The following is a 27,370-nucleotide window of genomic DNA, read 5'->3' as shown; positions in this document are numbered from 1 at the left end:
ACAACAGAACCATTATAAAAAATAAAAAAAACATTTTACAGCAGAGTACAGTACATGTTACAGAGTACAGGTACTGTAGGCAGGCCAGACTACAAACAAGAAATATGAAAGATCTGCAAGTGGGTGGTGGGTGGCGTATGGGGTCACAATAGACCCTTTCAGTAAAAAAAAAAAAAAAAACTGTTTAGAACAACATTTAATTACTAACTTTTACTGGTGTATTACAAGCTAGATTAATGAAAGTAATTACTCTCAGTAAATCTTGCTGTGGGCTTCATTACATTTGTGCTACTTTGTTACATGTTGGTAAATAGAGCCTGTGACTATGTTTAAAAATACTTCTTACTTAATGCCCCATGCATGTGGATGGAAAACTTTGCTCCTTGTTTGCGCCATTCTCTGGAACATAACATATAAGCCTGCACTGCATGTAAATAATCTAACTCGAAATTGGGCCGTATACCAAATTATGATCATTCCCGGAGGCTTTATACATATGCCACAGCTTCCCTTCCTCATGCTACCACTGTGTTACCCATGCCCTCCATGACAATATGGTGCTGCTCACATTACCCTTCACCATTTTTAGATCTAGGTCCATGTGACACTAAGGGGGAGGAATGAAATTAGGTGGGATTATCTCACACCCGCACACAAGGGGGGCAAGTTGCCATTGCAGCAGCATATATACACCAGCAACATCATTGGAATTCAACCCCCTGGTGGCTTGGATTGGCACTGGACACACATATTTTTACTTGCAGCCCTACTGGGCTGCGAACAAAAATCTACGAGTCCAGAGGTACTGTAAGTACTGCATTTAGCCACACTTATGAGCTGGTATGAGATAATCACATAATTGAATTCCCCCTTAATATGGCCCTTAGTATGAGCTGGAACACCTTTCAAAAAAGTTTCAGCCCCCAGCAGTGCAAAGTGGTTTTACCAAGATTCAATATTGAACCTTCTAGCTGAACTTGCTTCAAGCCAGTCACAATATATACAAATGTAGCCATTGTTATCCCAAAGTGATCATTCCGATAAAACCACATATTTAACATTTATTAAGTAAAAGTAGAATATGCTGGCTCAAAATCAAAATTAATAGAATGATATTGGCTATACCTGTAAGTAATGAAACCAAAGATAAAATAATTTAGTTTTTGGATAACACTGGCTGCATCTGTGCACAAAGCGCTCACTAATATGTTATGCTATGACCAGCGTTGCCAATTCCGCTTATAACAAGCAGAATTGGAAAAATTTATTTTCAAGTGGCTTTTTTTAGGGGGGGTTGTGGGTTGCTTGTTTTTGGGATTATTTCTGTAACGTTGCTTGTTTGTGTACCGCTGGTGCTGACCAGACTCCCTGCAGTTAAGCAATAGGAGTTGTGACCTGTAATTGGTTCACAAGGTCACAGAAGTTTGTATATACAGTAGTGTCCACCACAGGACTTGGATAACGAGAAGAAAGCTATCCAGCCATCAATCTATCGCCGTGATTCCCCTTTCACAAAAGGGGGACAACCCAGGTTATCGCGGGTCATTATCCTTTACACCGGACTCGGGAGTTGCAGTGACCTGGGTCTTTCGGCATTCAGTGGGTGCTTGGAGATGATCTCATCTCCAAGCACCACTGCCCCGGCCAATCAGTTTGTTTAAAGTGTGACCCGGGTCTAAAAGACCCGGGTCACACCTTTCACACTAGAGCCGGGCCGTCTACCCAGGCTGTCAACCCGGGTTGCATCTTTTAGACTTACGCCAGACCCGGGTTCATGCGCGTTCACACTCGAAAACCCAGGTATTTGGCATAAATCTGAAAGGGGTATAAGGGGATCTCACCATGCAGTGTCCCGTTTGTTGTCAATGGAATTTTATTTTATTGAAACTGCCGATTAATATGTGCTGCCCCAGCTCCAAGTCTTCAGTGCCTGGCATAAGTTTTACCGCACCATCACCGAGTGTGGTAGCCATATGGATAGTTGTTTTTAACAGCTTGTAGCTTGTAGGTATGTGTGCTGCCGCCGCTGGTATTGCCCCTCGGACGTCAGCAGGATGCTGGAAGTGGTACAGCTGATTCAAAGTCCACTGTTGGTAATATCTCTCAGCATGGATTATTTAATGCTGCCGCTAGTTACAATGTAAAAGCTCAGCCATTAGCATAAAGGCTGAGTACGTGGCCATTGATTCTGGATCAACTTTTAGGTATTTCCACTAAGCATTACAGATAGTTCCAATTTGAATAGTAATAATGGTTAGCCCAACGTGTTTATGGGCAGCATATATATATATATATATATAAATATAAAACAATGCATCCGGCACTCTGCCGGTGGCTGAAGCCTTGCTAGACCTTGCTTTGGTGCCTTCCTGGGGAACATGCACCCTTAATGCAGCAAAACACAGTAGAGGTGGCACTCCAGGACTCGTATCCAACAAATGGTGGTTTATTGCAACGTTTCGGGGTCCAGTACCCCTTCGTCAGGATACATGTGTATCCTGATGAAGGGGTGCTGGACCCCGAAACGTTGCAATAAACCACCATTTGTTTCACCAAAGATATGAGTCTTGGAATGCCACCTCTACTATATATATATATATATATATATATATATATATATATATTGCAAGCTAGTTTCAAAATTATCCTAATTACGTATTTGAATAATTGAAAAACAGTTAATTTTATGATGGACATTATGGTAATTGATTTTGTTAAAGAAATATAACCATTGTGACATTTGCTAATGGTGCTGTACAGAAAAACACAAAAGAAGATACAGTATAACTAACCTGGAAAACAGAATACATGTCAAATAAACTAATAGTGCCACTTACAAATAGGCCCTATTTCTGCCAAGTTGTCAAATGCACAGGATACAGTTGTACCCAGTGTGCCACAGACCTAGAAGAAGAAAAAAAAGCAAATAATACAATTACAAGGATATTGTGTGATTCACTACTCCTCTTCCAATTCGAAGAACTTCTCATGATTTTGAAATGAAAATCAGCAACACAGATGTAATCTAAAGTCTCCTCAAACCATAAAATGCGCTCCTTATTTCCTTTTAAACCTAAATAAGGTAAAAATGGCAAAATCTCTTTCCACTTATTCTCATAATTTGGGCATCAGCGGTTTAAGTTCTCGGAAATAAAATAAATATTTAGAGTTAAAGATTTTAGGCAAGATGTATCATTACTAAATGTGGTAAAACCTCAGAAAACTGCTGTTTTTAGAAGTTTAACGTAATATATATGGATCATCATATGTATTAAAAAAGTCTGCAGCAAATATCGGAGAATTCTATTGGACTGTGTTATGCCCATATGCATCAAGCTCCCAGAAAGCATAGCTTTCCTGAGCTTGAACCCGATAGGCAATGCCATCAATTGATGACTGAGACAAAAATACTGGAAGTTGTCAAGGGAGATATAAACGTTCCGCAGGTTTTTTGATTAGCAGCCTGGTTTGCGAGAACTCCTGTATGCGGCTGATAAAGGGTGTGCCAGTCTCTTACTGCCTGGGGAACATGTCAGAAGCCTGTTGAGAGACATTGTGATTACCGAATTTAAGTGCTGTGCTAAAGACTTCTGTTTTGTGAGGGGAATATTAGGTCCCTCTACTCTGAGAGTGGGAATCATTTTGTTTGTTAGAGCCGGACAGTCCAGGATTTACTTTTATGTTTTGTTTATTTTTGTACTACTAATAAAACTAGCTGTGGCTACTAACTAACAGGGCCCTGGACTGGTGTGGCTGCTGCATGACAAGTATAACCATTTACCCCAGGAGAAGGCACCTTTACCCTGATCTTGCCAGACTGTAGTATGTATTATATGTTGATATCTGGGATGTGTGTATGTTATCTATTGTTCCTTTTATTTCTCTTCAAAGTTCATTGAAAACTATTATTTTTACATGTTCATACAGCAAAATACACTTTTGATATGAAAAAATCAAAATCACTAATTATTCTAAAACCTATCAATAAATGTGCTGGGTGGCTTTTGCAACATCAATGTGATATATTCCTGTTGCATATGTGGTCTGAGTAAGCGGCAATGAAGGGGGTTCCTAAAATCTCTCCTTGGTATTTGTGGTCCTGGAGATTACCCCAGAAAAGTTGAGATTTGGGTGGAAGCACTTAGGCTAGAAGAGATAAAATATTGAGAAAACATTACAAGTGCAACATTTTAAATACACAACATTTGTATTTAGAGTTCTTTCTTATCATTGTGAGAGGAACAAAGATATATGTCACATCTCAGTAGCTACCAGTTAACATCAACTTCTTGATCCATCCCACTGTTATAAACTGCGTAGAGATGTTGTAGAACAACACTTAGTGCTAATATCACAAGAATTTCTAATTTGATGCTAGTGCACTTTGAAGTTTAGATACACTGTAAAAATAAAAATAGATTATTATTATTATTATTACCACTACTGTATATACCGTATCTAACAGTTAATTATAAAGAATTGTCTGCATCTGTTCCTATTAAACCAGATGGTATGGAAAATCTCTCCAAATGAATTGCAACTATTAATGGACATTTAAGGAAAAAAAAACCAGATCAGGATTATTAATGTAAATTATAGGGGAAAAATTGTGAGAAGAAACAAACCATTTTAAACATGTTAAAAAAATCTGCAAATTTAATTGAAAGCACAGACTCAGTTGCCACAGCCAAACATCATGGAATGGTTACTGTCATACCTGATTACTGACTATATGAGCTGATATACGTACAGTATGCCTCTATGAAGACAGCATAAGTACTTTTCAAAATATTTAGAGGAGTGGATTACTAGCTCAATATTAAAGACTTTTGTACTTGTAGTTCCCTAACTTAATCTGTTTTTCCCTGGAGTATTTGCTGTTGGTTTTAACCATTCAGTTAATAAAATTACAACATATAAAGATTTGTCCACATACATCTAGGGGCAAATTTACTAAGAATCGAGATAAGTCGAGATGACCATCTCGGGTGATTTATTGATTTTTTCCCTGCTTGCAAATTTACTACAGGCAAAGTTGGGTGAGTTAGAGAGAGTTTTCTCTCATCTCACTCATAAAACTTGGCTGAGATAGCAATCTCAAATCTTATCACCATCGGGCCAAATCGGAAGTACTTTTCACCTAAAACATACATCTCTCAAATTTACCAAATATCGGGATGACAAGCTCGGTGAGATAGGAGCAAACTCTGTGTCAAAATCACTTTTCAAACTCTCAACCCCCTGAGCTGCGAGATGATCAGAAACATACACAAATCATTGTGTTTTGTGTGTGTTGCTTTCTGTAACTGGAAAAAATAGGGATAATTTGTTAAAAAAAAGATGTGAGGTCCCCCCCAAAAAACACTAACCAGCCTCGGGCTTGCCAGCCTGTCCAGGTTCTTAATAAGTTTATTTTTAGATTTTACAGAAGTAAAATAATACAACTATACATGCATAATCAAGTAAAGAGGTATATGAAATACTCAGAGCAACAGAATAGCATGATATCATATTAACACATATATCAACAATCCATTCTAATTAGAATAAATCATATAGAACAATACAAAATATAAAATATTGAGAAAATATAAATGGAAAGCAGAACTATTTAGGGGGGTAGAGAGAGGAAAAAGAAAAAGAAAGTAAAGAAAAGAGGAAAAAGAAGGGGTAAAGTATGTTGGGGGGGACATGGGAGTTAAGGAGGAGACCAAGTCCAGATTTATACAAATAATAGGTGAATTATGTTCATTAAAGTAGTAGGTTCAAAAAGCCTGAGGGTAGGGTTCCATATGGTGTGGTGTTACTGTATAGAAACCAGTCACCCCAAACTATAAGAAACTTATGGGAGGTGTTGTAGAGATAAGCTGATATTTTCTCCATGGCCGCCACATGCCAGATTTGTTGGCGAGGAGGAGGGTTAATATCTTTCCAGTGCCTTGCAACTAAACTTCGAGCTGCATTTAAAATATGTGAAGAAAGCTTATCAGCATGTGGGTTGAGACCCTCGAGTGGACAGCCAAGGAGAAAAGACCAGGGAGATTTAGTCAGTGGTACTTAAAGTATTTCCGAAAGGAGGATAGCAACCTCGTCCCAGAATTTGGCTATTTTAGGACATAACCACCATATATGTATGTAGGTGCCCGTCTCAACGCAACCTCTCCAGGAACGGTCAGAGGCTAGATGATACATTCTGTGAGGGCGGGCAGGTACCAGGTACCATCTATAATATATCTTGTAGGCATTTTCCTTTATTAAGGTGGAAATAGAAGATTTGGATACCCTCTCCCACACCACAGACCATGTGCACTCATCCGGTGGGCTCCCCAGATCCTTTTCCAACTGAAGTTCATGGCCAGGTGTATCTGGTAAATTAACATAAAGTAAAAGATTATATATGACAGATATAATACCTTTCATGAGAGGATTGCGGAGACACAAAGAATCATAGGGCTCTATTTATTAACATTATTTTTACTAAAATAAAGTTTTAGTATCACCTGTAGTTATTACAGGGCAATTGGAGTAGAATTAGTAAAATTCTACTCCAACCCCTAGTATCACTTATTTTTAGTAAAGCAGATCGCATTTCCCATAATTGTAATAGGAAATGTGATCTGACCACAGTTACTAAAAATAAATTGTAAAAAATACCGGGGGAAGCCCTGTGATAATAACGCCACCTGGAGGTGGCGTTATCCAGGGTCTCCCCCGGTTACCGGGCTCCCACTCTGCTCTAACGGGGAGAGCAGAGGCGGGAGCCTGTACCAGTAATCAGCTATGTGGTCTAAGCAGACTGCAAGCTGATTGCTGTAAAAAAAAAGAAAAAAAAATTAAACTTTTTTTTTATTACTTACCTGAATCCAGGGACCGGTGATCGGGCCTCCGGTGATGGCTCCTCTCCGGTCAGCTGGTCTCCCACAGTGCACTGGGGCCCGGTCATCAGTTGATCGGGCCCCAGTGCAGTATGGGAGATCACCTGATCGGGAAGCCCGGAGAAGATCACCGGAGGCCAGGAGGATGCAGGTAAGTGTAATGAAGGGAGGGGGGGGTCGCGGGGGTCCGCAATAGTGGGGGAGGGGCTTAGCGCCGGGGGGCGGGGCTTAGAATCGGTGGGGGGTAGTAGCGGTGGTCGGTCGGTGCATGCGCGGGCTCTTAGTCACGGTATTTTTTCCGAAAATACCGCGACTAGAGTGCGGATGGGATCCGCAGGGACAGAGCTTTATCCCTGTGATATTGCCTGAATTCGCAATGCGAATTCACTCGGTAATATCACACTACAATCCGCATTCAATATGCGGATTGTAGTAAATAGAGCCCATAGGGTGTTAGAGATCTGTCAATTGAATTAATGGGAAAAGAATTAATGAAGTGACGTATTTGAATATAAGCAAAAGTATTCACAGAAGGTATATTAAATTTATTCTGTAAAGAATCCAGAGGGGCACCTATACCCAACTCAAAAACATCAGATACCACTCTAACCCCACCCATAATCCATGAAGAAGAGCGGGGAAGGTTGAAACCTGGGGTAAATGCTGGGTTCGACCATATAGGGGTAATGGGGGATGGATAGGAGGTGATGTTAAAATGGGATTTACAGTAATCCCATTTAGAGCATGTAAAGGAGATAACCGGGTGTGAGCGAGCAGATTAAGGGCTCTCAGGTGTACCCAAGCCTATAATTGTAGATATGGAGGAGACATTACACATCGTAGTTTCAATTTCCACCCACCGGGGTGTTTGAGATAATGTAAACCAGGCTATTGCCTGACTTAAATGGGTAGCACAGTAATAAAGGTTAACATCGGGAAACCCATTTCCCCCATTAGTGGTGGGATGCCGAAGAGTCAGAAAACTAATGTGGGGAGGTTTGGATTTCCAAACAAATTGGACAAACCACCTGTGTATTTGCAATAAAGTTGATTTGGGGACAGCAACAGGAAGGGTCTGGAAGAGGTAGAGTAATCTAGTCATAAGGTTCATTTTAACTGCTACTATCCTGCCTAACCAGGAAATTATTAGATCTCGCCATCGAAGAAGGTCCAGTTTAATTTATTTAAGCAAAGGGGGGAAATTTGCAGAGTATAAGGTATCATATCTGTTTGTTATATAGACTCCTAAATATTTAATTTTAGAGGGGCGCAAGGCAAAATTATAATTGTGACGCAGGAGATCCAAGACCTTAGGTGATATATTGAGCGCGAGAGACTCAGTTTTAGAAAAGTTGACCTTATAGCCCAAAAGTGAGCCGTAGTCAGTCAAAACTTGAAAAAGTTTTGGGAGAGATGTATGAGGAGAAGTTAGGGTTAGGAGTACGTCATCAGTGAAAAGAGATACTTTGTATTCAGTCTTTCCAAGTGACGTACCCCTAATATCGAGTCAAGGCGTATTTGTGCTGCAAGGGGTTCAATGACGAGAGCAAAGATCTGAGGTGGCAAAGGGCACCCCTGTCTAGTCCCATTAGTTATAAGTAAAGGGGACGAGAGAAGACCATTGACGGAGCCCCTAGCTGAAGGGGTGGAATATAGGGCCTGAATGCCCTGGAGAAAATTACCACCCAAGCCAAAGGCCCTCAAAGTTTGAAACATGAAGGGCCAGCAGATCCGGTCAAAGGCCTTCTCAGTGTCCACGGAGAGCACCAGAGCTGGGGTTCGAGTAGAATTGATGGAGTGAATGAGACTAACAACTCGCATGGTATTGTCCCTGGCTTGCCTCCCCGGTATAAAGCCAACCTGATCGTTATGGACCAAGTCAGGCAGCACTGAATTCAGGCATTGGCAAGTATCTTTGCATAAATCATGACGTCAGTGTTCAACAGCGAGATGGGTCTGTAATGGGCACAATTGGATTGGTCTTTAGCTTCTTTGGGAATAACAATAATCCTAGCCTCAAGGGCCTCTTGCCTGTCCAGGGTCTGAACATTACAGGGAAAAAAAATGTGTAGGGATCCCCTGTAATGTAAGAACCAGCACAAGGCAGCAGGGACAGAGCTGGTTTTAAATATACGGAGAAAAAAAATGACGTGGGTTCCACCAAATATTTAAAACCAGCCCTGGACCTTTTCTAATGGGGGACCCTTTCACCGGGCCCCCCAGCCGCAGCATCAGCCCTGACCATTAGTCAGCCCAGGCCAGGGATCCCTGGGGAGTTGGTGACCCCTCAATAAAAGGGTCACCCTCTCCAGGGCACACCTGGCCTAGGCTGATAGCCCGGGGCTATCCTCGCCACTCCTGGGTGGTGGGTGGTGGGTTGATAGTGTTTGGTGTAGTGTAAAAAATAGATTTATCATCATTGTCTTTACAGTGGAACTACAGGTCCCAGCAAGCCTCCCCCGCATGCTGGTACTTGGAGAACCACAAGTATCAGCATGTGGGGCATTAAGGGCCCACTGGTACCTGTACTTCACCTGTAAAGAAATGGTTAAAAAAAACACACAACACACCTGGAAAATAAAGCTTTATTACATACATACATACACATACTGTACATACTCACCTGTTTCCAGATGTTCACGTCCACTTGTCAACGTAAAGTATCCCTACGAAATACCTGTAAATAAAGATCCAATACTCACCTTAATGTCCTACGATGTTCTCCGCAGAAATCCAAGAGGGACCCCAGATACAATGTAACAGCATGTTACTGCATGCTGTTACATTGCGCTACTGTCTGCTTGTGGGAACGAGCAGACTTCAGTCCCGGCCGCCGGCCAATCAGTGACGGCTAAAATTAGCGGCCACTCATTGGCTGGGACCCACGTGGAGGAGCCGCGGTGGAACTCACGTCAGTTTTTTTCTCCATATATTTAAAACCAGCTCTGCCTCTGCTGCCTTGTGCTGGTTCTTATATTACAGGGGATCCCTACACATATTTCCCCTGTAATGTTAAGAACCAGGACAGGCTGGCACGCCCGAGGCTGGTTAGTAATTTTTTTTTAGACATTTTTCTATTTTTACAAGGGAAAACAAAACAAGCAGCAAGCACATATTTCACTGATATGTGCAGGCTGCTAGCTCGGGAGAGATTTGCAGAGAGAAAACACTGCAATCTTGGGTGAGTAATCTCCTGCAAAACGAGTTACGCAGGAGAGATATCTCATTCTGCTTCACCATCGGCAAACTCGTTTAGCCTCAAATCGCCTATTGGTAAATTTGGTAAAAGAAAAGGGATTAAATCACCCAAATTTTGGTGAATTCCAACGAGACAAATCACTTTGAAAATCGGGGCCATCTTGAATCTTAGTAAATTTACCCCCTAGCCTCCTTTTGGGCAATGCCGTGGCGTGACTTGGTAGCACAGAATGTCTTTTCATGCGACTCTTTCTCTTCAAGAGCAATGTGATTAGAATGCACAAGTCGATTCTGCTGATTGAAATTATATGCGTCATGCCTATATTCTGTTTGCAACTGTGGGTGTTTCTGCATGCGAAATGCTACGTTACAGTGCCATAGCCGCTGACACTGTAACGTGGCATTTCACATGCAGATACACCCGCAGTCACACACAGATGGGTTTGGGAGAAGCACTGCACAGATCACTATGATCTGAGAAGGGTTTGTTAGGTTTGAAAGCATAGAAATAGTAAAAAACAAACGTGTTGCCCCCCAAATTCATAACCAGCCCTGGACCTCTCAGCCTGGGCTGGTACTGGAAATCAGGGGGGACAGCACCAGGCTGAACCAGCCAGGGGCATAATACTATGACAGGGAGACACACAGCATGGGGTCCCCTACCATAACATTAACAAGCCACAAACTGATCAGCTCAGGGCTGGAAATCCTCGGAGAGTGGGGACCCCAAAAATAAAATGAAGTCTCTCCTCTTGAGGAATCACCAGCCCTGGGCTTTCAGTTTCAACAATATTATCTATTTTGCAGCGTTAATAGTAATAAAATAGATAATTATATATTGTTCATTACAGGCGGACTACAAGTCCCAGGCAGCCAGTCCCGGCATGATGGCACTTGTGAAACAACAAATGCCAGCATGCCAGGACATTAAGAGCCCGCTGGCACCTGTAGTCCACCTGTAAATAAGTATTAAAATAACCACAAATAAAACTCCCACACATCCCAACTAAACCAATTACATACTGTATAGTACTTACCAAATCCTTGGATGGACTACTGTTTGGTCCAAGTAGGTATCCAATGGCCTTGGTAAATAACAAAATGAGTTGAACCCCGAGGACAGGCACTATACACTGTACACTGTGTAGTGCCACTCCCAAATGGCAGGTCGCTAACGGACACTTCCAGTGAAATGAATGGGGAAGTACTGATTGGCTGAGAGCAGGGGAATGGTTGCTATGGCAGTGACTCTCTTTAATCTGGCTTTTGTTCCCAATGAGTCACAAAGACTGCACTGACTAAGGTGGTCAGTGATTTGATCACTGCTAAATCAAAAAGTAATTATTCCATTCTAATTCTTCTGGATCTCTTTCGTGTATTTTATACTGTTCATCACTCTATTCTCATACAAATGCTACATTTCCTAGGACACCCCCAATATCCCCACACTCATGATTAATTTAATCCGTTAATGACGCTACACCAAACAGTGTTTTAAAAGAAAAATCTAAAATGATTTATTTAATGAAAGAGGTGTTTCTAAATTAGTAGGAATTTGGACTTTTACATTTATTGCCTTTTAACAAACTTATGAACACTTTGAGGAGGTGCAAGGCATTATAACTTATACCCATAGTTTTCCAATTCAATTGTACATAAATGTACTGCAGTTATTCATATGCATAGTACACAGATTTTCATCATTTGATGTCCCAGTTTGTTAAAGATTTATTGAATTCTTTGAAAATGTCCTTTAAATGTGCAAACCACAATATAAATGAGATATATGCTAATTCAGTAGTGAAGTATGCCCAGAAACAACTTTCAAATATTGTTGGTATGTGCTTGACAATATTTACGTTATGTTTACCTAATTGGTAGAATAACATTTTCCCTGGGGGGGCATGGTCTGCAATAGCATGGCGTAGGATGTGTTTGTCAGCTCTCCTGCTTTCATCCTGCTAAAAACTCCTGTTTGCCTGGACGTACAAGTATGCGCTCTAATTTTTGTGACAGTGAGGTACACTTTCCTGCATCTTCTGAGGTGTATTGGTGGGCTATTCGTCCAGTACCTACTTACCATTGCCTGCTGATCTCAGTGGCTGGGTCCTGCAGTGTGGCGTTCCTGGCTCTGGCGGCTGATTTCCGGTACTGTGCAGTTCTCTCCTGATCCCTAGCAGTGACCTCCAGTGCCCTGGCTGCTGCCCGCTGCTCCTCCGATTATTCTTTGGCCAGTCCTGGTGGTGTGAGACGTGTTGAGGATCGACGGCTGCCATCTTGTCCCTAGCGGTGATTGCCTGTCTCTGCTGGCGTGCTCTGGCGGTGTGCTAGCCACCGCCATCTTACCGCAGGGCCTTACTTACGGCCGCTGGTTCGATCTGTCTGCTGTGTTGAAATTACTGCACTGAGACAACTACCCCTGTTGGTTTGCTGGCTCTGGCTATGGAGATTCTATAATTGCTGTGGCTATTTCTTTCAATCATGTCTAATTCTCTACAATCAATCAATGCCTCTGTACAGAGACTTCTCAGTAAGTTTGACACCATGTCAGTGGATGTTGGGCCTGATTCAGTAAGGGACGCAAGGGAGAGAACGCATGCACTCGGTCGATGTTTTCGCACTGCGTATGCATATGCATCACACTGCATGTGCTCAAACTAGCCAGTGTGATCGGGTAAGGGTACGCAGACTACATGCAGTGTGTACACGTACCCTTCCGATATTGATTGACAGGAAGTGCTGTTTGTGGGTGGTGACGGGGGTGGTTGGGCAAATGCAGGCATGCCTGTGCGTTGAGACGCCATTATAGGGTCGTGTATAATTAGGGCAGTGCGACGGCATATGCAGATAGACGACTCGATGCACGCAGGAAGTGGACCAAATCCTGCACGACATCAGGTCATCCTCTATTGCGCGTATGGTTTTTATGGTTCTCAATGTTACTGATGTTTCCGCTGTCTTGCGGACTACTCAGGCTTTGAATAAAGGGAAGTGGGTGGCATTGTGTAGTTCTCGGCGTCTGCATCTTATGCTGCGGTTGCTATGTGTATGCATTGATTAGCATATACACGCAGCGGCCGAGCCCGTGCATTCTCTCCCTTGCGTCCTTTGCTGAATCAGGCCCGTTGTTCCTTCCTGCTGTACACCTCAGAAGTTTTGTGAAGGGGTTAAGCTGGATACTCACCTGATGTCTGAATTTGCAGTTCTCACAGTGGATATGACCATCTACATCCTGGACTTGTTTGGTATGGATGTGGGTCTTCGAAAGATTCTATTTGGTGCACTGAAAATACGGGATTTATTCTTTAAGTATATTGAGAGTTTTCCTGTTTTTCCTCGAGCGAGCTGGGACGGGACTGTTCCTTTATTTCCATCCTTTCAAGGGATTGAGGCCTGGCCATTCTAATGTCTAATGATGTGCAGGACATTATCAGGCCTTACTAATAGTTACTTATAATGTGTATTCTGCATATCCTGTTTTTTCTCTTTATTTTATTTCATATCCGCTATGTTATATGTATATCTGTCAATGTATTGAGAGTTTTCCTGTTTTTCCTCGAGCGAGCTGGGACGGGACTGTTCCTTTATTTCCATCCTTTCAAGGGATTGAGGCCTGGCCATTCTAATGTCTAATGATGTGCAGGACATTATCAGGCCTTACTAATAGTTACTTATAATGTGTATTCTGCATATCGTGTTTTTTCTCTTTATTTTATTTCATATCCGCTATGTTATATGTATATCTGTCAATGTATTGAGAGTTTTCCTGTTTCTCATCGAGTGAGCTGTGACGGGACTGTTCCATTCTTTCAAGGGACTGAGACCTGGCCAGACTTCCGTCTAATGATTTGCAGCCCATTATCAGGCCTTACTAATAGTTACTAATAATGTGTATTCTGCATATCCTGCTTTTTTTATTCTTTATTTTAGTCCATGTCCGCTGTGTTTTATGTGTATCTGTAAAATTTTCAATTATTCTCTATGGGAGGTACTCCAGTTTTGTACAACGCAGGAGAGCTTGGTCTAGCCTAGCTTAGGTCATTCACTTTATTGCCCTTATTATATATGTAGGTTTATTATCCGCTATATGGGTCTAGGGAGGGTTGAGAGTTTGTAGAATAGTATAGTTTAAGGGAGGATGGGTGTTAATGGATCCAAAGTTTAACTAGGTAGGGTTTGGTTATACAGGGTGGGGGTTATGGGGAGGCTTGTTTTTGGTGTATTTTTTTTTTTTAGTATTGTCATTTTGGCAGATATTATCTGTGCGATATACGGCTAGTATATTTAGGAATTTATTGGCATTGTGTTCAAATATTTTGTTTTGCCTCCTCTAACTACTTTTGCTATTAAGATTTGTAAACCCAAATGGCGCCTTTGGGTTCTTGTATACTCTTACATTATAATAGGGGATTATGAGTATATCCTGTTTAACTCAATAAGTTTTTTTCACTCTCTACTTTGATGCAACTCCAGTTGTATGTCACATTGTATGTGTACTTCGTTTATTTTCTGTATTTTATTTGTTTTATTTTGTCTATAATCTAAAATTTCAATAAAAACTATTGAATTAAAAAAGAATAACATTTTACAAACAAAGTAAATCTATGTGATATTTTTTCTGACTGCTGATGGAAAATTATGTTATTGGTTTTGTGTGGGCCGTTATTGTTGAGAACACATGAACGCCAATGGCGATGAGAGGGGAGTCGGCTGTCCACACCATTCTAGCTGTGTCATACATAGCACACAATGGTGGCCAAAGAGAGATGGGAGAAAATGTTCAAATATATACAACTGAAATAAAATATATATAAAATATACACACAGGAAACGCCAGGTGCAAAGTTTGTACTAGATATAGTGAATCCATTTATTTTAAGGAATTTAACTTGGACTTACAAACACTGGAATTAAACCTTTTGCTTTGTCTTCTTGTAAAGCCTTTTTGAGAGCAAGTCCACGGACGGCAAAGTTCTCGTCTGTCTGGATTTTTCTCATTCTCACCCCACTGATCAGTCCAGCCCTCTCCACTGATGAGTGAGCCTGCAATTAGACACCAGCATTTTATTTTCCTGACACAGTCTGAAAAATATAGATCACTTGCTGAAAGGGTCACCAACGGTCAATTGATCAAAATAAGTGACTTATTATTTATTGAGAGCAACATGGTGGCACAATGGTTAACATTGTTGCTTCACAGTACAATGGACATGAGTTTCGATTTCAGACAAGTGCCCTATCTGTGCAGACTTTGTATGTTCTCCTTCTGTTTGTTTCGTTTTCCTCCGACCACTCTGGCTCCCACATTCCAAAACTTGGCTTAAACAATGTAGCCCCTAGTGCTTATTTGCTAGGGAATATAGGCCCTGATTCAGAGACGGACGCTCTGAAAGAGCGCTCGCTCTGAATCTGGGCGTTTTTGGGTTTTTTTTGTGCGGCCTCCTGGCCGCTCGCATAGCTGTGGGTGACTACCCACAGCTATTGTGAACGGCTAGGTTGATGGTCACGATGGTCAAGACCATCGCGACCATCGGGCTTGCGACGAGACCCTTGTGGTAGAGTCTCGTGGCCACAAGCCCCAGAGAGCTTCTGGCTCTAATAGAGCCGGAAGCTCTCCCACTGACATCACTGGTGATGTCAGTGGGGCCGCCCCCAAACGGCAGGCGTTCCTTCGGGAACACCTCCGTTTGGCCAGCCACCCCCCCTGCCCAGCTACCAAACGGGGCGAGCTGTCAATCACCATCGACAGCTCGCCCCCTTTGGTGTAAGACCCGGAGCGATGGAGCACCCATCGATAGCCGGGTCTCGCGCATGCGCACGACGGAGCCGGCTCCGTCGTGCGCATGCCCAGTGGGCAAACATCGACCCGGTTGTGAGCGCTTAGCGCTTGCGACCGAGTCTGAATCAGGCCCATAGACTGTAAGCTTCAATGGAGCAGGGACTGATGTGAATGACAAATATTCTCTCTATAACTGCATAACTGGTGGATATATATATATAAATAAATTATAATAGTAATAGTGCTGCTACTACTACTACTACAGGGCAGCCATGTTGAATAACACTGCGAAACAATATATACAAGCATACAAATTAGGCATTCTGGGTCTGATGCAGTACGTTCGCAATTGCGATTGCAGCTGTGATTTCACACGGAACGCAGCGGCAAAAATATGCTAATGCTTTCCAAAGCTCAGCTAGCAGAAAGATGCCCACTGCTGCTTTCTCATAGCCTTCCAATGACGCTCTTCTGCGTAAACATCGGTACCATCAATGCAGATCGACCACTCACGCAGCATTTACAACAGGTCTGACATGCTGCAGACACTACAAGTCTACTCGCATGCAGTGGGCTTTCAAGCTGCTTATGCAATCACAGTGGCTAATTTATGCCCAACCAAGCAACGGCCTTCAAACAGACAGACACTCCTGCGTTTTTCTGATCACTCCCCCGTCACCACCCCCAAGCGCTGAAAGCCTGTGATTCCTATGTGTGTCCGTAGGCGCAGAGCGATCGCAGCGCACACGCAGTGCGGCTTATATGCATGAATGATTGCTCGATCTGCGTCCGTACTTGCACTTGTGACTGGTACTGAGTCAGGCCCTCTATCTGAAACACTTCAGGGTGTGCCAGTTACCTAGCAGTTTTTTTGTAAATACTTTCTGCCACTATAGTACTGTACTGCACATACTGAGCTGCCAGAACAGAACAGTAACTAGACTTTTTGGTGCCCTGGGCCAGAAAGAGCATTGGTGCCCCTCATGTTTAATAGGGACATAATATGCCTGCCCAAACAAGGGTTGTGACCTTATGAGGAAGGGGCATGACAAATCTGATTTGCCCCGTACAATGCAGAAAAAAGGGTACCGGTCCTGTTGTTCCACTGTATTCCAGGTGTCACTGGCAAATACAGTGTGAATCCAATGGCTGCAGCGATGATAGACAATAATTAGGCAGTATAGCTCACCAGCTCTAGATGCAGCATAGCGCTTGTGAAGGATTTGTCCATCAGAACACCGACTGAAGGTATAGAAAGAGGGCTACTTGTAGTTTATATACAGCAAACATCAGTGGTGGGGAGGTTCGTGTATATACCCTGCAGCGGCAGCTGAACTCACCAGCAACGGCACTTGAGGTGTGCTGGTAACACCTGGGATGGGAATTGGTGGCTGTGTTTAAGTCTGCCTTCAGAAATTGTTGGGCAGATGTCTCACACTGCCATGTGAGAGGTGATAAGTTTGAGTCCCAGGTATGACATTATTTTGAAATGTGTCTTAATTAAAAGAGGATGTGACTGAAGGTACTTGGGGAGGTGGCAAGACAGAGGGGTAGTCGGCCAGGAGATGCCAGAGATAAAAGAGAGGAAGCTACAAGTGAGAATGATTCTAAACAAAAAATGGACAGGCCCTCGCAGCGCCCCTTGCCCTGCAGTTCTCTGTGCCATGGCACATGTCGCACCACCCTAGTTACAGCCCTGTTCCAGAGAACCCTTATACTAGAATGAAGAGCTAGATATTATCTGCAGGGCCAATATAAATAACAAGAGAGCAAAATATTCAATCAAAAGGCTGTAATATACTGTAAGTGGCATTTTATATAAATTGCAAAACAGCTACCACAAGTAAATTATTCATAAACAAAGAGGCTTAATTACTTCACATTAGATAAGTGAACTTATTAAGACTACCATAAAATATTCACCACATTCCGCATTTGGTCGCAAAGTTTTGCGCATTTAGCTAGTGGTATTTGGATTCAAATGTATACAGTCCTACATCAGCAGAATTGAGGTGCAGGATTTTTGCCAAGACTACAAAAGGAGCCCCAGATCATTAAATTGCACTTCTACTAAGATCTGTTTCTCGAATATTGTATTGGTGCAAAACCAATTTGCACAAAATTTAACTTCTCATATCTATTTGTTCCCAATGAGTTACTTCCAAATCTTCCTCACTTATTTAATTTTTTTCTATTAAATAATTGTATAGGCAAAACAAAAACCACTAGATAATTCAACAATGCCCTGGCCAAAATACATTTTCAATATTGCTTTGTACTGCTTGGAGGTTCAAAAAAAGCTTGCAATATCTACTGAAGCGAATTGATTATCTATATAATAAAAGAGAAAGGGCTCTATTTACTACAATCCACATTGGTAATGCAGATTGTAGTGTGATATTACCGAGTGAATTCGCATTACTAGAAATCCCTTGCAGGGACAGAGCTTGCGATAAAGCTCTGGGCCTGATTCAGAGCCGAACGCTCTTACCAGAGCGCTCGCTCTGAATCAGGGCCCTCCTCCATGAAAATGGAGCGTCCTCCTGGACGCTCGCATAGCTGTGGGTGACCACCCACAGCTTATGCGAGCGTCCATGATGATGGTCGCGATGGTCAAGACCATCGCGACCATCGGGCTTGCGACGGAGACCCTGCGGTAGGGTCTCGCTGCCGCAAGCCCTGGAGTGATTTTAGCTCTATCAGAGCCAAAATCACTCCCACTGACATCACTACTGATGTCAGTGGGGCCGGCTTCAGACGGTAGGCGTTCCCATGGGAACGCCTCCGTCTGGCAGCCACGCCCCCGGCACGTCCACCAAAGGGGGCGTGCTGTCAATCAACATCGACAGCACGCCCTTTGGTGCGAGACCCGGAGCGACGGAGAGCCCGTTGCTATCTGGGTCTCGCGCATGCGCACGACGGAGCTCCCTCCGTCGTGCGCATGCGCAGTGGGGCAACATCGACCCGCTTGCGAGCGTCCTGCGCTCGCGAGCAGGTCTCAATGACCACCTCTGTCCCTGCTAATCCCCTTCGGAGCCTTATCACGGTATTTTCGCAAAAAATACCGTGATTAAGTGCCCGCACATGTACCGACCGGTCGCTGCTGCTACCCCCCTCCGGCGCTAAGCCCCACCACCCGCGATTGCGGACACCCCGCGACCCCCCCACAACCCCCCTCTCCCTTACTTACACTTACCTGCATGCTCCAGGCCTCCGGTGATGTTCTCCATTCCTCCAGTCAGGTGATCTCCCATACTGCACTGGGGCCCGATCACCTGATGAACGGGCAGCAGTGCACTGTGGGGGACCAGCTGACTGGAGGGGAGTCATCACCGGAGGCCCGATTACCGGTCCCTGGAGTCAGGTAAATAATTTTTTTTTTTACTATTTTTTTACAGTAGTCAGCTTGCGATCTGTTTAGACCACACAGCTGATTACTGGGACCGACTCCCAGCTCTGCTCTCCCCGTTAGAGCAGGGCAGGAGGCCGGTAACCGGGGGAGACCCTGGATAACGCCCCTCCAGGTGGCGTTATTATCACAGGGCTTTCCCCGGTATTTTTTTCACATTTATTTTTAGTAACTATGGTCAGATCACATTTCCCATTACAGTTATGGGAAATGCGATCTGCTTTACTAAAAATAAGTGATACTTAGGGCTTGGAGTAGAATTTTACGAATTCTACTCCAATTGCCCTGTAATAACTATAGGTGATACTAAAATAATGTGAAAAGGGTGTGAAAACACCCTTTTTCACATTATTTTAGTAAAAATAATGTTGATAAATAGAGCCCATAGAGAGAGAAGAGAGAGAGAGTGTGTGTGTGTGTGTGTCTCTCTCTCTCTCTCTCTGTCTGTTTGTCCTTTATGCACGGCCAGAGTTTTGGACCTAGCTCCACCAAATTTGGCATGGTGGTGTATTTTGACCAGGATTAGGTTTTTGCCTAGGTTTGAACTTCATCATACTGTCACACATTCCCATAAAACTGTGACATTTTTAAATCACACAGGTTCTGAGGCGGAGGGGCTTACTTCATACACACTGTCATGGGATGCAGTCAGAAAACCGACGGTCGATATGCCGACTGCCGGCTTCCCGACTGTCAAACCCCGACAGGGTACTAATTACATGCTGGGAGCCCGATGCCTGGCATACCGAATGAAGGTAAGTTGGGCTGCGGGGGTGGGGGAGGGTTAGGTTAGGGGCTCCCGTGGGGGACTTAATTAGGACACCCCCGGGAGGGTTACTGTTAGGCTAGGGGAAGGGGGGTTTAAGGTTAGGCACCCCCGAGGGGAGGTTATGGCTAGGCACCCCCCCCCAGGTTTAGGCTGCAGGGATGGGGGGTTAGGTTTAGGTACTTAGGGGGGGCTAGGGATAGGCACTAGGGGGGAGGTTAGGGTTAGGCACCCCTAAGGGAGGGTTAGGGGGGGTAGGGTTAGTTATACTTACCTAAATCCCCTGTCGGGATTTTCACTGCTGTCAGTCTGCCGCCGTCGGGATTTGAACCGCCGGCCATAGGGCCGCCGGTCTTTCATACTAATTCCGCTGTCACACTCTGGCAGGCTCATAAGCAGCTCAGTACTCAAAACATTCCACTTGATACATTCAGACTGTGGCAGACTGCATAATTAATACACGATCTTTGATCCTGGCAGTGCTTAGCATATGGAGATTACACACAGCAAGGGAGATTGATTGCAGTCACACAGTGCCACTGCGGCCTTGCCCCATTCTGTCCAGGAATGGGACTCCAGTCCCGGCATTCCTCTCCTGATGGCAGCTCTGCTAGACATGGTCTTCAGTGTGGTCTGCGTAGTGCTTTCAGAAGGTGATTCAGCTCCAACGCAGTGATAGGGATTGCGTAGATTCCCGATTATCCATAAGATTATCCATAATCTGCGCATGCGCCTGACCAGTACTGCGCATGTGCAATACTGGACTGCGATCCATCATGCAGTCTGGCAGCAGGCTGTCAGTGATTGATAATCTGCTGCTGTTCTGGGCAGGGCAGGGGCGGTGACGGCCTCCGTTTCCCAAAATGGAGGTGAGTCGCCGCCATTGGGGGGGGAGTGGAGACGCCAGGAACTCTGTCGCCTGATGGAGATTTCCTGGCCTCTTTTACTCATCTGCAGCGGCCGGCTTGCTTGACCCCACAGTCACTCAGACGACCGAAGGAATCGCAGATGATCCGATGCTGTGTCCTTGGACGCAGCCTGGATCAGTAATGCATACAGGAGGTGTGACACCTCCTGTTGCATTACCATATTACACCTATCGCAGCTGCTAACATGTTAGCAGCTGCAATAGCATATCCATCCGCAGCTGAATCGCCCCCTTTGTTCTGAAACTAAAGTTATTTTGGAAGCTACACTGATTTCTGTTCTGGAAGTCAGCCTACCTGTGCTGTCATTTACTCCTATTTTGCATAGTTACCCAGGTTATAGGCAAGGACAATGTAAAAAAATTAACTTTTTATGCAGACATGTGGTTTCCGCCTTTTTAGCTACATCTCCAGTTTGAGATCACCTACGACTTGCACTTCAAGAAAAAGTAGGGAAAGCAAGATCTTGCTATCTACATCCTCCTTTATAGGTGGAATACTGGAACATTCTTATATGTACTCGGTCTCCATCTTTTATCAAAAGAGAGCTGTAAACATAACTGAGTGGATTACCACTGCAGTTCATTATGTATTTGTAATTATTTTTATAGAATTATTTTATTTAATATTTTGGTGTTTATGTTCATGTACACATTTAGTAGCTTCTAATTAGTTGAGTGTTTCTTGATCTCTCCCACTGATACTATTACAGTTAAGCTGGGTACACACCTAACAGATATATCTGCAAATCGAGTGATCTGCAGATGATGGGTGTTCATACACACAGGACACACCATCATCTGCCATCTAGCCGGGGGTCGCGCCCTCCACCACCCATACACACAGCACGATGGACAGATATCTGCAAATATATCTGCCATCGGCTGTGCAGCACAGCCGACGCGATATGTCTGTGGGCGACGTTGTTCACAGACATATCACAGGTACAAACTGGCCAACAGGCACACGATATATTGCCCGACCAATTGATCGGCCAATATATCTGCCAGTGTGTACCCAGCATTAATGTGTCTGCAGTAGGGGTGTGCACCGGCCACTTTTCGTGTTTTGTGTTTTGGTTTTGGATCTGGATCTTTCTTCGTGTTTTGGATCTGGATTGGTTTTGCCAAAGCCACCCTTCCGTGTTTTGGGTTCTGTATTTTTTTTTTAAAAAAAGCATAAAAACAGCTAAAATCACAGAATTTGTGGGTTTTTCTGCTCCTATGCTATTATTAACCTCAATAACCTTAATTTCCACTCATTTCCAGTCTATTCTGAACAACTCACAATAGTGTTTTTATGTCCAAAAGGTTGCACCAAGGTAGCTGGATGACTATGCTAAGCGACACGAGTGGGCGGCACAAACACGTGGCCCATCTAGGAGTGACACTGCAGTGGCAGACAGGATGGCAGTTTGAAAAACTAGGCCCCAAACAGTACATAATGCAAAGAAAAAAAAGAGGTGCAAGATGGAATTGTCCTTGGGCCCTCCCACCCATCCTTATGTTGTATAAACAGGACATGCACACTTTAACAAACCAATCATTTCAGCGCCAGGGTCTGCCACACAACTGTGGCTGAAATGATTGGTTCGTTTGGGCCCCCACAAAACAAGCTGGCAATTAATCTGTCCCTGCACAAACTGGCTCTACGGAGGCAAGATGTCGTCATCATCCTCCTCATCCACCGATTCCTCACCCTCTTCAATGTTGTGTACAGCCTCATCCTCACAGTATTAATTCATCCCCGCTGGAATCCACCACCACAGGTCCTTCTGTACGTTCTGGAGGCTGGTCTCCCTGGAAGAGTTGATAATTCATTTTTATGAACATCATCTTCTCCACATTTTGTGGAAGCAACCTCCTATGCCTTTCACTGACAAGGTTCCCGGCTGCACTAAAACACTCTTTCGGAGTACACACTGGAGGTGGGGCAACTCAGGTAAAATAGAGCCAGTTTGTACAGGGGCCTCCAAATTGCCTCTTTTTCCTGCCAGTACAGGTACGGACTGTCTGACATGCCTACTTGGATTCTGTCACCGATGTAATCTTTTAACAGACAGACGCACGCTTGTCGCTGCTGCTTTGAGAATGCAGGTGCGGCTACAGCCCACACAATTTACAAAGACAGAAAAAAAAAGAATTTTTTATTTTTTGTGGAGCGCACTTTCAGGGTTACACCACCCTTTAACCTATAGACGCATGCTTGTTGCTGCTGCTTTGAGGATGCAGGTGCGGCTACAGCCCACACAATTCACAAAGACAGAAAAATAAGAATTTTTTATTTTTTGTGGACTGCACTTTCAGGGTTACACCACCCTTTAACAGGCAGACGTACGCTTGTTGCTGCTGCTTTGAGGATGCAGGTGCGGCTACTGCGCATACATTTCACGCACAAACACAGAAAAAAAGATTATTTTATTTTGGTTGGAGCGCACTTTGTGGGTTACACCACCCTTTAACAGACAGACGCACGCTTGTCGCTGCTGCTTTGAGGATGCAGGTGCGGCTACAGCGCACACAATTCACAAAGACAGAAAAAAAAGAATTTTTTTATTTTTTTTGGAGTGCACTTTGGGGGTTACAGCACCCTTTAACGGACAAGCCAGCAGGCTCTTTACTTATGACACAGGCGCACGCTTGGCGCTGCTCCTTTGTTGATGCACGTGCAGCCACAGTGCACACAATTCACAAACACAGAAAATAATTCCTCCACCATTCTGTCAGTGGTGACAGTATCATATGCAGTGACAGTAGACATGTCAGAAATTGTTGGCACAGTCCGGACCAGATGTTCAAACCGGCCCATGACACAGGCGCACGCTTGGCGCTGCTGCTGTGTTGATGCACGTGCGGCTACTGCGCATACATTTCACACACAAATACAGAAAAAAAAGAATTGTTTATTTTTTGTGGAGTGCACTTTGGAGGTTACACCACCCTTTAACAGACTTATGGGACACAGGCGCACGCTTGGCGCTGCTCCTTTGTTGATGCACGTGCAGCTACAGTGCACACAATTAACAAACACAGAAAATATTTTTTTATTTTGTTTGGAGTGCACTTTGGGGGTTACACCACCCTTTAACAGACGAGCCAGCCGGCCCTTTACTTATGACAGACAGACGCACGCTTGGCGCTACTTTGTTGATGCACGTGCGGCTACTGCGCACACAATTCACAAACACAAAAAAATATATATTTTATTTTTTTTGGAGAGCACTTTGGGGGTTACAGCACCCTTTAACGGACAACCCAGCTGGCCCTTTACTTATGGGACACAGGCGCATGCTTGGCGCTGCTCCTTTGTTGATGCACGTGCAGCTACAGTGCACACAATTCACAAACACAGAAAATAATATTTTATTTTGTTTGGAGTGCACTTTGGGGTTACACCGCCCTTTAACAGACAAGCCAGCCGGCCCTTTACTTATGACACAGGCGCACGGTTGGCACTACTTTGGTGATGCACGTGCGGCTACTGCGCACACAATTCACAAACACAGAAAAAAATATATATATATTATTTGGAGTGCACTTTGGGTGTTACAGCACCCTTTAATGGACGAGCCAGCCGGTCCTTTACTTATGACACAGATGCACGCTTGGCGCTACTTTTTCGATGCACGTGCGGCTACACAGAAAAAATAATTTTTTTTGCAGTTGGGGGGAGCACCCCTGATGGACAGAGCACCCCCTGGACAACACTACAGCACCCCTTTAGGACTGGGACACTGCACAGGAGTGGACACAGGCCCTGATTCAGAGCCAGACACTCTGACAGAGCGCTCGCTCTGAATCAGGGCCGTCCCTCCTCCTTTTTAGAGCGGGCTCCTGGCCGCTCGCATAGCTGTGGGTGACCATCGGGCTTGCGACGAGATTCTAAGGTAGGGTCTCACTGCCGCAAGCCCTGGAGCACTTTTGGCTCTATCAGAGCCAAAAGCACTCCCACTGACATCACTAGTGTTGTCAGTGGGGCCGACCCCAGACGGTAGGCGTTCCCATGAGAACGCCTCCATCTGGGCAGCCATGCCCCCGGCACGGCCACCAAAGGGGGCGTGCTGTCAATCACCATCGACAGCACGCCCCCTTTGGTGCGAGACACATAACGACGGCTTGGCCATCGTTATTCGGGTCTCGCACATGCGCACTTGGGCAACATCGACCCGCTTGCGAGCGCTCAGCGCTCGCGAGCGGGTCTGAATCAGGCCCACAGCCCCTATGGACAACTGACTGCACAACACAGCCCAGCCAGCCCCTATGGACTTTGGAGGAGTGGACACAGCCCCTATGGACAACAGCAGCACAGCACAACACAGCCAGCCCCTATGGCCAACGGAAGGCGGGATGATGACGTTTTGCCTCGATTTCAGATCTGAGCCAGGCGGGAAAAGTCGAGCCTGACTCGGATCGGCCTCGGATCGGGGGGGCTCGGGGGGGTTTGGATATCAGAAATCCGAACCCGCTCACCCCTAGTCTGCAGTGATCTTTTTGCATTATTAATTTGCTTTTTGCAATTGGTCCACCGCACAAAAGCATATTCCTATATGTTTTATTAAGAGCAAAACAACAGATTTGTCTCTACCTGAACTTAATTATCAGGGCCGTAGGATGGGCGTTGCGGCCAGTGCCGTTGCATACGGCAGAGAGCCCTTGGGGCGGCACTGTCACAGTCCCTCAGCCCCTGCATCTAACTAGCAGGGTGTCTGTAAAGGCACCCTGCAGCTTGTATCGGAGCTCCAGCCATGCACCCTGCAGCCTGTACAACTGCTCGGAGGGTGCTTAGGATGCTCCCACTAGTGATGAGGTGCTCCGGTTTGGCGCATCCTGGGGAATAGCCTTATCATGGCATGTGCTCAGGGGGAGGGGCGGCAGTGCACAGATTGCTCTGATGCCCTGTTATGAGACTGTTCATTAGTACTTTGATTTTGTATTTGCACCTGTATTTCATGTTACATGCTGTGTTTGAAAAATGACAGTTAGGAGCTGATTGGCTGGTGGTTTATCACTCTCCAGTTTGTCACTTTTCAGAGCAGTGGCGTAACTATAAATTTTGCTCCACATGATACAGCAACGTGCCTTACACATTATGACACACTAAGTAATGCCACTTATAACACAGTGTGCCACACCGGAATGCCCCTTACAACACATTATGCCACACCGGAGTGCCCCTTACAACACATTATGCCACACAGCAATGCCCGTTACACATCCCACACAATAATGCCACATATAACACATAATGACAGTAAAGCGCTTATAACAAATTTATGCCATGCTGTAATGCCCCTATTTCACATTATGCCACACAGTAATGCCCCTAATAGCACATTGTGCACACAGTAATGCCAAATACACATTATGCCAAACAGTAATGCCCATTACATCCCACCCTGACAGATCTACTTCACCAACCCTCCTTTCTGCTACTGCCAGTCCGTCACCTCAGCTCAAGACAGGTTGCACAGTTTTTATGTCCGTGTAGAACCAGATTATTGGGAACATAGTTTATAACCTGTAAACTGTGTATCAAATTAGTGCCCCTTATACAGTGCCCCCTGTAGTTGTGCCCCAAAATGCAATGCCCCCTATACTAGTGCCCCTTATGCAATGCCCCCTGTAGTAGTGCCCCTTATGCAATGCCCCCTGTAGTAGTGCCCCTTTTGCAATGCCCCCTGTAGTAGTGCCCATTATGCAATGTCCCCTGTAGTAGTGCCCATTATGCAATGCCCCCTGTAGTAGTGCCCCTTATGCAATGTCCCCTGTAGTAGTGCCCCTTATGCAATGTCCCCTGTAGTAGTGCCCATTATGCAATGTCCCCTGTAGTAGTGCCCATTATGCAATGCTCCTGTAGTAGTGCCCCTTATGCAATGCCCCCTGTAGTAGTGCCCCTTATGCAATGCCCCCTGTAGTAGTTCCCATTATGCAGGGCGCCCTGTAGTAGTGCCCATTATGCAGGGCCCCCTGTAGTGCCCCTTCTAGTAGTTAGCCCCCTGTAGTGCCCCTTCTAGTAGTTAGCCCCCTGTAGTGCCCCTTCTAGTAGTTAGCCGCCTGTAGTTAGCCCCCTGTAGTTAGCCCCCTGTAGTTAGCCCCCTGTAGTTAGCCGCCTGTAGTGCCCCTTCTAGTAGTTAGCCCCCTGTAGTTAGCCGCCTGTAGTTAGCCGCCTGTAGTGCCCCTTCTAGTAGTTAGCCCCCTGTAGTTAGCCCCCTGTAGTTAGCCGCCTGTAGTTAGCCCCCTGTAGTTAGCCTCCTGTAGTTAGCCCCCTGTAGTTAGCCTCCTGTAGTTAGCCGCCCGTAGTTAGCCGCCTGTAGTGCCCCTTCTAGTAGTTAGCCGCCTGTAGTTAGCCGCCTGTAGTTAGCCGCCTGTAGTTAGCCTCCTGTAGTTGCTCCCCCCCTCCGCGCGCACACAAACAAAC

The 27,370-nt window shown here is 44.8% G+C and overlaps 1 protein-coding gene across 1 annotated transcript in view; it reads right to left on the bottom strand.

Annotated features, from left to right (window-relative positions):
* DDC (dopa decarboxylase) overlaps positions 1-27,370 on the bottom strand; it is a 270,084-nt gene that overhangs the window by 96,179 nt on the left and 146,535 nt on the right. The window contains exons 6-7 of the mRNA XM_088445615.1: positions 14,973-15,116; positions 2,838-2,904 (exon numbers count right to left, since the gene is read on the bottom strand). Coding sequence (XP_088301741.1) covers positions 2,838-2,904; positions 14,973-15,116 — 211 coding nt within the window. The remainder of the gene's footprint in view (positions 1-2,837; positions 2,905-14,972; positions 15,117-27,370) is intronic.

The sequence above is a fragment of the Taudactylus pleione genome, unplaced genomic scaffold (assembly GCF_031769625.1).
Source record: "Taudactylus pleione unplaced genomic scaffold, aTauple2 ptg000386l, whole genome shotgun sequence".
In the NCBI taxonomy this organism is placed as follows: domain Eukaryota; kingdom Metazoa; phylum Chordata; class Amphibia; order Anura; family Myobatrachidae; genus Taudactylus; species Taudactylus pleione.
Note: the sequence above shows the minus strand (reverse complement) of the source record. Positions and strands in the feature narration are given on the sequence as shown.